General features: G+C 38.5%; 1 protein-coding gene across 1 annotated transcript in view; it reads left to right on the forward strand.

Moving 5' to 3' along the window:
• The window catches only part of DOCK11 (dedicator of cytokinesis 11), a 200737-nt gene that overhangs the window by 145661 nt on the left and 38611 nt on the right, over nucleotides 1–16465 (forward strand). The window contains exons 38-44 of the mRNA XM_030807271.1: nucleotides 746–888; nucleotides 2513–2628; nucleotides 4787–4924; nucleotides 9374–9556; nucleotides 12370–12483; nucleotides 15007–15222; nucleotides 15310–15367. Of these exons, the coding sequence (XP_030663131.1) occupies nucleotides 746–888; nucleotides 2513–2628; nucleotides 4787–4924; nucleotides 9374–9556; nucleotides 12370–12483; nucleotides 15007–15222; nucleotides 15310–15367 (968 nt within the window). The remainder of the gene's footprint in view (nucleotides 1–745; nucleotides 889–2512; nucleotides 2629–4786; nucleotides 4925–9373; nucleotides 9557–12369; nucleotides 12484–15006; nucleotides 15223–15309; nucleotides 15368–16465) is intronic.

Raw genomic sequence — 16465 nt, forward strand, 5'->3', positions numbered from 1 at the left:
TTTAATTTTTAAGAGGCTGTGTGGATGAGGATTACTGTTCAGTATCTGGAACGTCCTAAGGATAGGTAGTTTGGGTGGTGAGGGTTCCAATTTCAACCATCTTTTCCCATAACTTGGAGCTGGTATGGCCATTGTTACCATGAGCCTCAGTGTCTAGGATTCTGTCAACTCTTCCATTACGTTTACTAGAGGATAAACAAACTATTTCTTCCTTAGTCCATGTATGACCCAGTTGTAATTTTTTAAGTGGAAACAGCATTAAAGTAAAACAAAGAAAAGTTTGTTCATCTTAGCAGTAGACATGCTTACAGAGTAAAAATTTCTAATCCAAACTTACCTCAAGTCCAGAAACAGATTAGATTGGCACTCATTCTTGAACATCTGACTCTAGGATTTTCCCCTCTCATTTCAACCCTTAGTGAACCTCTGGCTATCTTCTTCCCACTCTTGCCCTTCCTCACCTCCCGTGAAAAGATTGAATCTTATTGGAGTGTTGGCCACTTATCTCTGATGTTTTTGAGAAGAAGGAGGGAAGTGGAAGCCCTTTCTAAATTCCTTAATTATATTCATATATGCTATTTCAAAGATACATTAAAACTTCATCCAGTTTCTAGTGACGCTTCATTTAATCCTTGAGTGTACTACTATATTTATGTGGAAACCTAATTTTTTTTAGTTAAAAAGATTGTAACATTGAGATATGTTATTAGAGCACTCCAGTTCCTGACTTTAAAATTTATTTTAGGGTGCATGATGCCTGGCTGTCAAAACACTTTGGAATAGACCGAAAATCGCAAACCATGCCTGCTCTTCGAAACAGATCAGGAGTAATGCAGGCCCGGCTTCAGCATCTTAGTAGCCTAGAAAGTTCATTTACACTTAATCACAGTAAGTGAAAATGTGTGTGCAGCACCCATTTGACCTTAAAGAAGTCCTGGTTTAAATAATAAAAACTGAAGGTGATGGATACCCTAAATACTTTGATCATTACACATTCTATGCGTGTAACAAAATATCACCTGTATCCCTTAAATATGTATGAAGAAAAGAAGTCCTGGTTTAAATTACCAGTATGATTGGAAATGATTTCCCATAGTACATGTATTTGCATCTCTCTGCTATGTATATATGTATATAATCAATTTCATCATACATGACTATAAAATGATAAAATACACATGGATTTTTGAACAATTTTAGGTCATGATGTTTTCTTCTTAGTGTTAAAGAAATTAATTTTTTCCCATGGAATTGCTATTCTCATTTTTATATTGAGTATTCTTCCTTCCTACTGTTAAACTTTAATGCAAATATTGACATCTTAATATAGTAGTATATGTAATATTTGTTTAGTTACTTTTGGTCATTTATTGATTAGGGAATGAACATGCTGAGTTGACTGCAGAAATCAGTGAACCCTAAATACTAGTATGGCAAAGGTGTATTTCAGACAGGTTGAAGTATTGACAAGGCATATAGGGCAAGGAGAGAAATCTTGCCCAACTGTGGAAGCTAGAGGGTTATATAAATGGAAGCTATCCTATGAAAAGCAAATATTAATAACAACTCAAAGAGTGAGAATGTTTTGTTTCCACACAGTCCTCTGAAGGTTTCAGAAAAGGAAGCCAGCAAAACTGGCTTTGGGGTAGGACCTAGTAATAAAAAATAATGTTTTGCTAGACCCTGAGCTAATAGACTCAGGACCTTTAAATCTGCATGTTTTAAAGCCTTCAGCTTCTTGTAAAAATACGATGAACCTACTTCCTTCAGTTGCCTCCAAGATACCTTGTTTTCCTTCTGATTTAGAAACAAATCTCATATAATTGGCATAATTGAAAATGTCTGACCATAGGGCACTCCTGTTTATCTGTAGCTGAATTTCTATTTAGTGGTTTCTCATTTTTACCCACATAATTAATGGCATGACTTAGAAGGCCTCCCACATTATTTCCTAGTTACATCGCCAGAGTTCATCACTGAAACCTTGTCTCCAAAGAGGTGGGCACCTAATTATGTCCTGCAGAGCTGTTGATACAGAACTGTAATGACAACTAATGAAATTGATTAACCCAGACTATATTTGATGAAGGAGTTAAATACAGTATGACACTGTGAGCCCTCTTTCTTTTTTTTTGAGATGGAGTCTCACTCTGTCACCCAGGTTGGAGTGCAGTGACACAATCTCAGCTCGCTGCAACCTCCGCCTCCCGGGTTCAAGTGATTCTCCTGCCTCAGCCTCCTGAGTAGCTGGTATTGTAGGTGCGTGCCACCATGCCTGGCTAATTTTTTGTATTTTTAGTAGAGACGAGTTTCACCATGCTAGCCAGGCTGGTCTTGAACTAACCTCATGATCTGTCCGCCTCAGCCTCCCAAAGTGCTGGGATTACAGGCATGAGCCACCGCACCCAGCCAAGCCCCCTTTCTTGTCTTAAGTCTTTGGGTAGAAAGTCATTCAACACCATAATGTGCATCTTCGTGTTGGGAAAAGTTTAATTTACTTTTTTAATCCTAGGTTCTACAACAACTGAAGCAGACATTTTCCACCAGGCACTTCTTGAAGGCAATACAGCTACTGAAGTTTCCCTAACAGTACTAGATACCATATCATTTTTCACTCAGTGCTTCAAGGTAAAAATGAAGAGTTATAATTCAGTTGGTACCATTGCAAAGTAATATTATGCAGAAATTACCTAGTCATATGTGGGGTAGTACAGTGAAAAAGGCTGGCATGAATAGTCAGGAAATGTGGATGGCAGTTCTAGTTTGGTTATCATGTGACCCTGGAAGTCACTGAGACTCACTTGTGTCATCCATAAAGGGAAGGAAGTGGACTAACTTGCCCTTAAGCTCTCTTCTCCCTCTTAAATTCTATTAGATTTTCGTATTTAAAAACAAAGTTTCCATACTTTAAGTAGCCAGCAATTTTTAGCCCAAAATATGATTGGATCTGTGTGCCCAAATACCCATTGTGATGAGATGTCCTGTCAGGGTAGATGATGTCCGGGCAGGCTGGCTGGCTGGCTTCCCTAGCCATGCGCTTAGTGTTTTTTCTCAGACGTTTGCCTCTCAGTGCAAATCATCATTGCTATGATTTTAAAAAGAAGGTAAAAGCAGTTATCTAGCAGGATTATTGGAGGGGGAAATGGGATAATGGATGTGAGAGTGCTTTGAAAAGTAAAAACGATGTGACCATAATGTAAGAACTCAAAGGTGAAAATCTTGCTTGCTTTCACTTCAGTTATACAGATTTTTTTTTTCCTTTTTCCCCCTCTTCTCTAAGTAATTAAGTTAATTGCTTCAGCCCTCGAGATTTTCTATGGAAACCTGGCCTGTGCTTTTCAAAGAGGCTTATAAAGGAAAATTGAATTAGATACTAATACAAAGTAGGCTGCAGAATACCTTTAATAAATAGGCTACAGATCCCTTTATGAAGTATTAGGTTTGTTCTATATTAAAGTGCAACACAACTCCATGTTTCTTTATGCCAATAACTAAGAAAGCCATTAGATCTCATGATGTACATTGTATTCCTTCCTCCTATTCTGATACCTCTTATTTATTTAACAAACATTTATATAGTCTCTTGGTAGATATCAGGCACTGTCCTAAGTGCTTTACAAATATTAACTCACTTTTTCATTGTGAGGCTGGGAATGAGAAAGGGGAGTGATCTTTTTGAAACAATGGAAATGTTCTAAAATTGGATTGTGGTGGTCACCAACTCTGTTGCCGAATTTACTAAATGTAATTTAATTTTATACCTGAAACTGGTGAATTTTATGGTTTGTAAATTATACCTCAATAACTTAAAAATACAAATATGAACTCACTTTTAATCCTCATAATAGCCTTATGATGTAGATACTGTTATTATTCCCTTTTGAAAATGGGGAAACTGGGGCCCACAGGAGGTTAATGTCATATAGCTGGGCAGTGGCAGAATCAGGATTGAGATCTAGGCCAGTTATAAGAGACCATGATTCTAGCCACTATACCATGCCTCGAAATATGCTAAGGAAAGAGCCAGAAAAATCAAACACCATTCAGGGATTCTGGCTGTCAGTATTATCATTAGATTGTTGTTGTTTTGGGTTTTGTTGTTTTTGGCCAACTTGTAACCTGCTGGTTACTTTCTTGAGGGTTAGCAGGATAAGGCTGGAGAAATTAACCATTGCTGATTAAAACAAAGTTGACAAACTAATAGGTATTTCTCTACAATTTGTTGTTTCTTTGCAAGGGGCATTTAAACAATTTACATAGTCTGTTCAATCGTGATACCTGTTAATTATCTCTACTCATAGAGGGCTTATTTTTTCACGAATGGCTAACCATATACTAAAAATACTTTTAAAGTAAATTAGATCATAATCTAATAAAGTAGAACTAGTATTTTCCTTCATTCATACATTACAATATTTAGTCTCTCAGAAATACAAAGGCTGATTGGCTTGTATTCATTTTTAATTTATTGATTTCTTAATTGAGAAGCAATATGGTATAGGTTAATAGAAAATACTCTTCCCATACTAGTCCTGTATATTGCTGTGTTGCATTGAAAAATAAAATCCACCTGTTTAAAATGTTGGGATTAAGTATTTTAGATATCATGTATGTAGTATTTATTTGAGATTTCCAAGTTGAAAGATGGCACAAATATTTTGAAATTATATGTAAGAGCCTTTTATTTTCCTGAAACTTGCAAACAGTGGTTTCATAAACAGGTATTGGTGAAATCAGTTCTGTCATTCTCAGTGGGGCATAAACCATATTTTTTAATGTTTTATAGACCCAACTTTTAAATAATGATGGCCATAACCCATTAATGAAAAAAGTGTTTGATATACATCTTGCTTTTCTTAAAAATGGACAATCTGAAGTGTCGCTGAAACATGTATTTGCCTCACTGAGAGCCTTCATCAGTAAGGTAAGGACAGAAGTTTGGGAGCAGCCGGTGGGCTCTCTTCATTGCAAAAAGGAAAGACGAGACAATGGGGGTCATTGTGGTGACATATACAATGCCAGCTCATGAAGCCTTTAAGTACTGCCTTTGTAAATAGAAATGCAGAACAACAAAGCACACACAGAGGGCCTGACCGTGAACCCCCTCAAATCAGAAGCTACTTTTTATTTCACCCCATCATACCTTCCCTTTTCCATTAAGCTCCTTTGAAGAATATCATTTTAAAATTACCAAGCCTGCCAGTTCTCTATTTTGCTTCTTTTTAAAAGTATTGTCATGTTGGAGGTGTATAAGCCATGAGTGCACCCATGTCTAAACACTTTGAAAGGATCCAACTTTTGTAATCCGAGGGTCTTGTACAATGTCTTGGAAATGGTAAGCACTCAGTACATGTTCAAATGGATGAATCCTGCCTTTCAATGCTAGCCATAACTGAGGGCCCTAAATGTGCAGTCCACTTACCTCAGCTAAACAGTAACCTCAGACTTGGCTTTTAGGAAGAAATATGACTGAAACAGACAGCAAAGATTTATTTTCTGTGCTCAGGGGCTTTTTAAACTTAAGAATAAACATAATTAACCAAGATAGAGCTAAGGTTATGGAAAGGCACAGTCCAGATCTTCCACTGGTTTATGTAACTGCAATAAGACAAAGAAATTCAGTTTCTTTATTTGTGTAATAGGCTAGCTAAGCTTTGAAAACTTTTTGCCATCCTCATTATTTAGATAGCAGCCAATCGTGTTTAACAGATACAGAAATTAGATGAATTTGAAGCTTTTTATTGCCATTCTTTAATATAATTTATGAATTAAAAATCTATGGGAAGCTGAGTTCAACACAAGCATGTTACAAGAAACTAAAGGAAAGAGATTCAGAAATAATTCATTTAACAAAAACTGTGTAGGTACTTACTGGATATAGTCCCTAAGGGCTTATTGTCCAGTAGAGGGAGGCACACACACATCAAGATACACATACACAGAAACAAATACCATCAGGATAAAATAAGTCTGTACAGACCTCTGGGGATGAGCAGGAGAAAAACTCTAATTTAGCAAAAGTTTTTCTGCAGCAACGGAGCTAGGATTTAATATGGATTCACCAAGAGATGAAACTAAAGATGTAAATGGAGTACAGATCATGTGGACTCATCTTAAGAGTTGGATTTCATCTTTCAGGCATCAGGTAGTCATGGAAGGATTTTAAGCAGGGAAGTAACACAATTATATTTGTATTAAGAGGGAATTGGTAAGGACAGGGGAAAATCTCTTTAAAAGTTGTGTTGAAGAAGGATTGGTGACAAAGTCAAAGGCAGTAAAAAGACTAGTTGCAGTAAGCTAGATAAGAAATGAGGGCCTGAAGTAAGGCAGTGCCAGTGGATATATGAAGGATCAAAGGCAGATGAGACATGTTGAAAAAGGATTTACAGGATTTGATCATCAGTCCACTGACAGTATGGTGGAGTGTGGTGGTTGATGTGAAATACAGGGGAAAGACTACATTCGCAGTAAAAGTTAATGAGTCCTGTTGAATTTGAGTGCCTATGGGACATTAGGATATATGGATCTTTGCTCTGGAGAGGGATCAGATTGGAGAGCCAGACTTGGAGTCATTCTCCATTCATCCATACCATATTTATTGAGGACCTTCTCTGTGTCAAGTGCTGTACTAGGTCCTGTAGATACAATGGAGATACAAAATGAATATACTCTTTGCCCTCATGAAGTGTTCAGTCTTAGTGGGGATAGGGGAGACAGAAAATAAATAATAAAAGAATTAGTAATTATGAGCCGGGCACAGTGGCTCATGCCTATAATCCCAGCACTTTGGGAGGCTGAGGTGGGCAGATCACCTGAGGTCAGGAGTTTGACACCAGCCTGACCAACATGGCGAAACCCTGTCTCTACTAAAAATACAAAAATTAGCCGGGCGTGGTGGTGGTTGCCTGTAATCCCAGCTACTCAGGAGGCGGAGGTTGCAGTGAGCCAAGATCGCACCATTGCACTTCAGCCTGGGTGACAGGGCAAGATTTCGTCTCAAAAAAAAAAAAAAAAAGCATAATTATTATATGTTCTAGGAAGGAAACAAACAGGGTGCTGAGACAGTAAATGATTTGTGGGAGATAATCTTATCTTAGACAGGTTTGTCACTTTTAAAATGAGACCTGGATCTGTAATCCCAGCACTTTGGGAGGCTGAGGCGGGCGGATCACGAAGTCAGGAGTTCAAGACCAGCCTGGCCAACATAGTGAAACCCTGTCTCTAGTAAAAAAAAAAAAAAAAAAAAAAAAAAAATTAGCTGGGCATGGTGGCATGTGCCTGTAGTCCCAGCTACACGAGAGGCTGAGGCAGGAGAATCACTTGAACCCAGGAGGTGGAGGTTGCAGTGAGCCGAGATCGCACCATTGCACTCCAGCTTGGGCAACAGAGCGAGACTTCGTCAAGAAAAAAAAAAAAAAATAGACCTGAATTATTGAAAAGGGGCCAGCTGTAAAAAGAGCTTAAAGAAGAACTGTCCAGGGAGAAGGACATACATGTGCCAAGGCTCTGAGTTGGGAAACAATTTAGAATATTCTGAGAACTAAAAGGCTGGTATTTTTGAAGCATAGCGAACTAGCGGGAGCATCAACATACAAGTGGTAGTTGAAGCCATGGGAGTGGTTTGATTTTCCCTGGAGAGTACATTGAAGAAGAAGAAAAACAACAACCACCAAAAAATCAAGAGCAGAACACTGGAGAGAAACAACGTAGAAGGGAGGTTCAAAGACGAATCTGTAAGGGAGATGAGAGGAAGCAGTCACAGAGGTGGGAAGAAAGGTAAGAAAGAAGAATATCATGGAAGCCGAAGAAGGAAAGAGTTCCAACATTGTCATGACGTATACAGAGTAGTCAAATAAGATAAAGGGGAAAAGAGGTCTGTTGGCAATTAGGTCATTGATGATTTTAGCCATTGCCCACTCAGAGAAGTGAGTGATGTGAGTAGAAGACTTAGTGTAGTGATGAGCTACACTACAGCTATGATCTCCCTTAAATGTTTATTTTCATACCAGAGTATCTGCTTCATCCAGAGTTAGTTTAATCTGGTGAAATTATTAGCGAGATTTCCCAATTGCCAATCAGAAAACATTTATTAAGCATTCATTATCTGCATAGAATTACACTTGGTATTAAGGTGAAATAAAGGGTAGATTCCTATATGTAGGTCTAAATTCAAGGTTCCTAAGAAATAATTTTTAAAAGATGGCCCTCTAGCTTCACTCTCTGAGAAACATCTATTGTGTACCCTGAAGCAGCTTATTATTTGCTTGCCTAGACCTAAAAGCATGGGAAATTGTAACAAGTCTGTGTTACCTGTATATTGTGTCTTCCACAAAGCAGACTGAATACATTCTTAAAGGAACAGGCCACTTGTCTCTTTTGATAATTAGTCACTTTCTTACTCCTTTTCTATGCTAAAATGTATCTTAACTATCAGTGTTTATGTGAAGAGGATATGTGTGTGTGTGTGTATCTGCCATATCCCATTTGTTAAAAGATGAACTTCACTTGTTGAGTAGATTTTAGCTATAATTTTCTCAGCACATTGATGTTCACAATAAAGGAACTGTTGAAATATAAAGCAAAAGAGTAAGTAATGAAAATTGACCTTCCCATTTTTAAGCCCCCATTTGAGACCCATCATTCATCATTTCAGGCATTCTTTCAAAACATATGGAGAACCTGCTTACTGTATTATGGTGGTGCAAAAGTAATTGCCACTATATCACTATATAGTGGCAAAAACAGCAATTACTTTTACATATATTATATTATTATATATAATAATATATTGCAGACTCTCTTGAGCTCTTCTCAGATCTATAGCATTTATATTCAGTACTTTTACATCTTTGTAATAACTTGTATACTGACTTAAGTTCTATTATTATCACATGCTGGTGTTTATGTTAACTAGTTCAGGCTCTCTGGAGAGCAGAGCCTGCGTTATGTTGATTTTGTTGTTTTTCTTTTTTTGAGACGGAGTCCCGCTCTGTCGCCCAGGCTGGAGTACAGTGGCGCAATCTCGGCTCACTGCAAGCTCCGCCTCCCGGGTTCACGCCATTCTCCTGCCTCAGCCTCTCCGAGCAGCTGGGACTACAGGCGCCCGCCACCACGCCCGGCTAATTTTTTTGCATTTTTAGTAGAGACGGGGTTTCACCGTGGTCTCGATCTCCTGACCTCGTGATCCGCCCGCCTCGGCCTCCCAAAGTCCTGGGATTACAAGCGTGAGCCACCGCACGCGGCCCGTTAATGTTGATTTTGTATCCTCAAAGCCCCCAGCATACTTTTAGGTGAGGATATAGAGGGCACTTGATATTCTATTGATTTTATGATTGGATTTTAAATACTTATTTCTGTTTTCCCTGTTCTTTAGTTTCCTTCAGCATTTTTCAAAGGAAGAGTAAACATGTGTGCTGCATTTTGCTATGAGGTTTTAAAGTGCTGCACATCGAAGATTAGCTCAACCAGGAATGAAGCATCTGCACTTTTGTATCTTTTGATGAGAAACAACTTTGAGTATACCAAAAGGAAAACCTTTTTGAGGACACATCTACAGGTCAGTGAAAATAAAAGCGCCTCTTCATCTTTCTTCTCTTCAATCTTTAACCTCTAGATCAAGATCCAGAGCCATGCAACCCAGTCCAATACAATGTGGCCATCTAGCACTTGATGTGTGGCTAGTCTAAATTTAGATGTTCTGAAAGTGTAAAATATACTATGGATTTTGAAGACTTAAGTATGAAAAAAATAGAATATCTCAATTGTTTTATATTGCTTATATGTTGAAATGATATGTTGCCTGTATTAGGTTAAGTATATTAAAATAAGTATCTTTTTAGTATGGCTACTAGGTAATTGATAATTACGTATGTGGCATGTGTCGTATTTCTACGGAATAGAGCTGCTCCTGAGCAGAGAAGAGCATAGGCTTTATTTCAGATTTTTTTTTTTTTATTTTTTCGAGACAGAGTCTCGCTCTGTTGTCCAGGCTGGAGTGCAGTGGCATGATCTCGGCTCACTGCAACCTCCACCTCCCGGGCTCAAGTGATTCTCCTGCCTCAGCCTCCCAAGTAGGATTACAGGCGTGCACCACTATGCCCAGCTAATTTTTGTATTTTTAGTAGAGACGGGGTTTCACCATGTTGGCCAGGCTGGTCTCAAACTCCTGACCTCAGGTGATCCACCCACCTTAACCTCCCAAAGTGCTGCGATTACAAGCATGAGCCACCGTGCCCAGTCTCTAGTTCAAATTTGAGGACTGCCACATACTATGTGACCTGGAGCAAGTTACTTCCTTAGCCTCTCAGTGCCTCAGTTTCTGCAAATGCGGTGGGGTAAATATTGTTACCTAGCTCATAGGATTTTTATGAGGATTAAATGAGATGATTAAATAACAAGCTTGTTAGATTTTACAGAACAGATAACACAGTTTATGTTTTTCATGCTCCTGTATGCCCACTTATTTTAAAAATGAGAGATGTCTCAAGGTTTAGTGGAAAGCATTGACTTTGGAATCAGGCCTACCCGCACTTAAATCATAGCTTAAATCCTTACATGCCCTGTGACCCTAAGCAAGTCACTCAATCTGGCTGAACCTGTTCCCTTATTTGTAAAATGAGACTGAGTATTTCACTTTGCAGCATTACCCTGAGGATTAAAATAAGGTGTGTATAGTGCCTATAGTGCCCGACACAATGTGTAGCATAAGATAGATACTTCCTACATGATAGTTATTATTCAACATCTCCATACTTTTGGGTTTATTGGATGAAATAGCTCTGAACTAAACCACAATTGGGACTGCTTGACTCAGTAGCTTTCATTGTAATATGGGAAATCCTTGGTGCTATTTATATCTTTACTGTCATGGTCTGTCCCATTAGAGTTGTTTACTGGAGATAAGATTATTAATGGGGAAACAACCATAAGCAGCTTGTTGAAAAATGTCATCAATAATGTGAAAATCTAATAGGAATACTGTGTATGCTTCCTGTAAAAGTCTGCTATATAATTACTTTTGCATGTTAAGAGTCAGCCATCATTACACATTAGGTCCTTTACTATTTGCTTTTATATGAGATGGCACTTGGAAACTCACCTTCCCCCAGAACATTGTTGTAATTTGTGTGCCAATATACCTGAAATTCCCCCATTGGTATTGATTCTTCTGGGTCAAAGCATCAGTTTTCTTTAAGTCTTTTATTCAAATATAGACACATTAATAAATGTGAAGACTTAGAACACTGTCTGGCACATAATAAGTGCTCAGTAAAGGATTAACTAGTACTCTAATGGTTATGATCTCTTTCATCCTCTACAAAGTAGGGATTTTTATCATAGCCATTTTACAGATGAGAAACTTGAGGCACAGAAAGGTTAAATAGCTTTTCCAAAGCCACACAGTGAATTATTGATAAAGTCAAGATTTGTATCTAAGGCATTCAACTCTAGAGCCCATACCCATGGCTGTTACTGTATCTTGCTTCCTAGGACCAGTGGTAAAGCATCCAGCCATTAACATCTTAGCATGAATTGTTTTGGCATTCACCCAAGGGAGACTGAGAGGTTTAAAAGTCCCGTCAAAGGCAGTGGTTCATGCCTGTAATCCTAGCACTTTGGGTGGCATAAGTGGGTGGATCACTTGAGCCCAGGAGCTCGAGACCAGCCTAGGCAACATGGCAAAATCCTGTCCCTACAAAAATACAAAAAATTAGTTAGGTGTGGTGGCACACATCTGTAGTCCCAGCTACTTGGGAGGCTGAGGTGGGAGGATCACCTGAGCCTGGGAGGTTGAGGCTGCAGTGAACCAGGAGCCAAGATCATACCACTGCATTCCAGCCTGGGCAATAGAGTGAGACCCTGTCTCAAAAAATAAAAAGTACCATCAAAGTCCATTCCATAAACTTTTGTTAAACTAGGTAAGCCCTGGTCAAAAACAAAGAAAGTTGCTGAGGCACTGGACTTGTAAGTCCAGCCAACTAAAATAGACTAGTGAAAAGGAATGAGAAATCATCAAAGAAAAACATGATTTATTCTCACCTTTGCCACAGCTACAACCTAGAAAGCATACCATTGTATCAGTTCGCTGTTATGAAAATAGTTTTAGATCTGGCTATCCTATGAGTTTTGAAAAATTGTTTACGTCTAACCAAGAAAGATCCTTTAAAATTTGAAATGGGGCCTTTCAAGTTACTATTTCAGCAGAAGAATGTAAACCCCTCATATATGAAGAAAATACATTATGATGGTACAGTGTAGAATCTTTAAAAGAAGCATTTCATGTGAGTGCTTATGTACTTATAAAATGATGAGCATAGGCAGCATTTGTTTAAAAGTTATTTGGAAAATAATGTTTACTTCTTCCCACAGATAATAATTGCTGTAAGCCAGCTGATAGCTGATGTAGCACTAAGCGGAGGATCAAGATTTCAGGAGTCTTTATTCATTATCAATAATTTTGCAAATAGTGACAGACCTATGAAGGTATGTTCTCATTTCAAATAATAAATTAGAACCACCTTTGCTATCAGGGAAGTTTAAACTCTTAAACTGTCATTGGATTCACAACTTTTGATAGTATAGAATGTACGGAATGTGAGTTTTATGAGTTAAGGGCTTTGTCTTGTACATCACTATATCTCTAGTACCTAGAACACTGCCTGGTACATAGCAGATATTCAATATCAGTTTAGTGGATGGATGAATGAATATACTATGTATTCATAGTTGTTATGGCAAGTCGAATCTGAATTTTTTTTTCTGAGCTTCATTTCCAAACTTGCTCAGAAAATATATAGATCCTTTATTTCTTAACCATTGTCACCACTTTTAATATTGGTTAAATAAGCACTGAATTTGAAATTTCACAAAATTTCACTTAGAATAGCCAACAGTTTCCTGATCCATTGCCAATGGATGAGGAATGGCACAGAAGGGATTCATTATTTGATGGTTTTGTGAGTTTTGAAAATTATCTGTTAACACCAAGACTGTCACTCTTAAGCACCATTTTGCTGAGGCCAAACCCAAGACTCTGACCACTGTTCCACTTTCTTTCCTATATGCTTAAAACTTACAGCACTGTAAAAATTCATCTGTTGCTTTGTTGCATAGAGTGCAGGTTCTGATCTTCAGTGACACATGTATACAAGGAAAGAAGAATCCTTTGCCAATAGGACTTTTCCTCCCAGAGGAATGAATCATCCCCATTCTTGGGAAAGGTCATCTTCCAGCACAGTTTGACAACATTGTGTAAAATCTGAAAAAGATTAAACGCTCATAGTCACAGCATATTTGATGTTTGCATGTGTAGAATCTATGTACCAAAAAATATTCCCATAGGAATGTTGCTTGTACTGAAAAATAACAGTGTGTAGTGCCAGCCACTCTCAGGCTGGGAAAGTTTTCTTTCCAGCCAGTTCTACTAGTTCCTCAGGGCATCAGTATATGCTCCAGCTAATCTTGTGAGCATAGAAACAAGTTACACCACTTATGCCTATACTCTAAGGAATTGTTTTTACCAGTTGTTACCATCCCTAGTACTATGTTACATAGGTAGATTGGTAAGTTTTTCTAGGTAAATGGGGCTTGTATACTCTCTCCTTGATAGGAAATCTTTTTCTTTTCCGTAACTCATTTATGAAATGACTTAGTTTTATTCTGTTATGGCAGTCATTACCAACAAACCCTATTATGAAAAGATACGCCTTTCCCCTGGTAAATGGGATCTCTATTAATGTATAGAAAGGAACTTTATGTATATAATTATTATTTTTAAAGGGATTCAAAGCCAGGTAGGTATTTTTTATTTCTATTGTATTTATTTATTTATTTAGAGATGGAGTTTCACTCTTGTTGCCCAGGCTGGAGTGCAATGGCCCGATCTCGGCTCACTGCAACCTCCACCTCCTGGGTTCAAGTGATTTTCCTGCCTCAGCCTCCCGAGTAGCTGGGATTACAGGCGCCTGCCACCACGCCTGGGTAATTTTTTATATTTTTAATAGAAATGGGATTTCACCATGTTGGCCAGGCTGGTCTCGAACTCCTGACCTCAGGTGGTCCACTTGCCTCGGCCTCCCAAAGTGCTGGGATTACAGGCATGAGCCACTGCTCCTGGCCAAGAAGGCAGTGTTTCAAACCATTTCCCCCACATATTGTGTTCATATTGGCAAGCTCCCTATCCCCTGTACCTGTCTCTTCCTCATCATCTCTGAATCATATAGATAATTGTGATTACTCCTGTGGGGGTTAAGAGGATGCAATAGGACTTCCTTAGCAGTGGCTAGGGTAAAGAGGAAACTCTGGTATTCTTGGCACCAAAAACAAACTTGGAAAGCTTAATGATCTCTCTAAACTTTCTGGAATGTTCTGTGATTCATGACCTCCCATTTGTGTAAATAGAAATTTCTGCAGTACGGTTTTCACCTTAATGTACGTGGTAGGTAGTGGATGGAGTAGGTATGCTCATCAGAATGGAAGAGTGGCCAAGAGCACCACTAGGGCCAGACTGCCTGGGTGAAAATCCTGTCTCTAACATTTACCAATTTTGAGACTTTGGTCAAGCATTTAAATACTTTTTTATAATAGTACTTAACTCATAGGGTTGTCTTAAAAATTAACACATGTAAAGAACCCAGACCAGTGCTTGGCACATAGTAAGCTATTAGTTTTTAGTTACTGTTACAAGAAAACGGCAAACAAAGATCACTCCCATGGCTGTGGAATTCACAATGGAGGATCTGAGATACAAAGCCAGGTAGTCTGGCTCCAGAGCTAATGCTTTTATGTCCTGTGAATGTACTGCCGCCAAGGTTAGAGCCTTTGAAGCCTGGGCTAGTTACATATTTTAAAAATAATTTATTTAAAATTATTTCAGTGTACTATATGCAATACCAAGAACTGTAACAGGAAGTGAAAATCATATTATGTCCTCAGCATTGGATGACAAGCCTTAGAGCACATCGATATTGTTGTTAAACATGTCTTTTTTGTTTGTTTTGAAATTAGGCAACTGCCTTTCCCACAGAAGTCAAAGACTTGACCAAGAGAATCCGCACTGTTCTTATGGCCACTGCCCAAATGAAGGAGCATGAGAAAGACCCTGAAATGCTAATTGATCTCCAGTATAGCTTAGCCAAGTCCTATGCAAGCACCCCAGAGCTCAGGAAAACCTGGCTTGATAGCATGGCCAAGATTCATGTAAAAAATGGAGATTTTTCAGAGGTGACTACTTAAAAGTTTTGTTCTAAACAGCCTTTCAAAACACCTTGAGCATGTTCTGACAGTTCTTTCTCTGTCATCCTTTTTCAGGCTGCGATGTGTTATGTCCATGTAGCAGCTCTAGTTGCAGAGTTTCTTCATCGAAAAAGTAAGATATTTCTGTTTTTAGAGATGGGGAGATTTTCATTTAGCATAATAGTTTTTTATCTTTATAGTTTAGCTATGAATATGATATAATTGAACGCTGAAAAATATGTTCACCCTTGGCCTCATTCAGTGTTAAAAATAAGCTGTTATAAAAGAAGACTGGATTGTTTGTTGTCCCTTCTGCTTTCATTAGAGATTGCAAGAAAAGTTAAATAGTGCAGGGTGGCCAGGTGCAGTGGCTCATGCCTGTAATCCCAGTGCTTTGGGAGGCCAAGGCTGGAGGATTGCTTGAGGCCAGGAGTTTGAGACCAGCCTGGGCAACAGAGTGAGATCCTGTACCTATTTTAAAATAAAATATAAAATATAAAAAAAAATAGTACAGGGCCAGGCCTGATGCCCAGTGTTTATTTTCCAAGACTGTCCTTCCCTGGAAGACTGCCACAAATTAAAAGGCTCAAGTTGGGATAACACAGATTATTTGTTTACCCGTCATGTGTCTTAACATCACCAACTGCCCATAGACTATGTCTCTCCAGCCACTTTAGTGCAGTGATACCTGGGTACTAAAAGGGAGTCATACTCTTGAAGGGCTTCAGGTCCAGCAGCCCTGGATTCCTAATTTAAGATTCCTAATTCAGGAAATCTACTTGCAAGTGTCCCTTTCCATAAACAGTATTGTTGGCTACTGCTCAACAGTATTGTTGAACAGACTGCATCTGCTCAAATAGTAACCCAGTTGAGTTAGGTTTAAACATTGATTGGCAATGGAGCTGGCAACCAAGAAATCTCTATCTCAGTGTCCAAGCTACTTCCTTTAAGGCAGTGGAATGAGTAACAATACGGCAAAATGAAACCAACTTATTAAAGGAGTCATATCACTCTGGCTCCAGCTGTAGGAACACAACCATATTTTGTTTTATTTTTTAATTCCAGAATTCCTACAGTTAACTATATATCTGTCATTTCACACTGAGGCTCAGTGTTTGATTGCCTCTTATAACACCCATGTGGAGAATCTTTTTCTAAAAAGATTCTTGGCCAGGTGTGGTGACTCAGACCTGTAATGTCAACACTTTGGGAGGCATGGGTAGGTGGATCA

This window comes from Nomascus leucogenys, chromosome X (assembly GCF_006542625.1).
Source record: "Nomascus leucogenys isolate Asia chromosome X, Asia_NLE_v1, whole genome shotgun sequence".
Lineage (NCBI taxonomy): Eukaryota > Metazoa > Chordata > Mammalia > Primates > Hylobatidae > Nomascus > Nomascus leucogenys.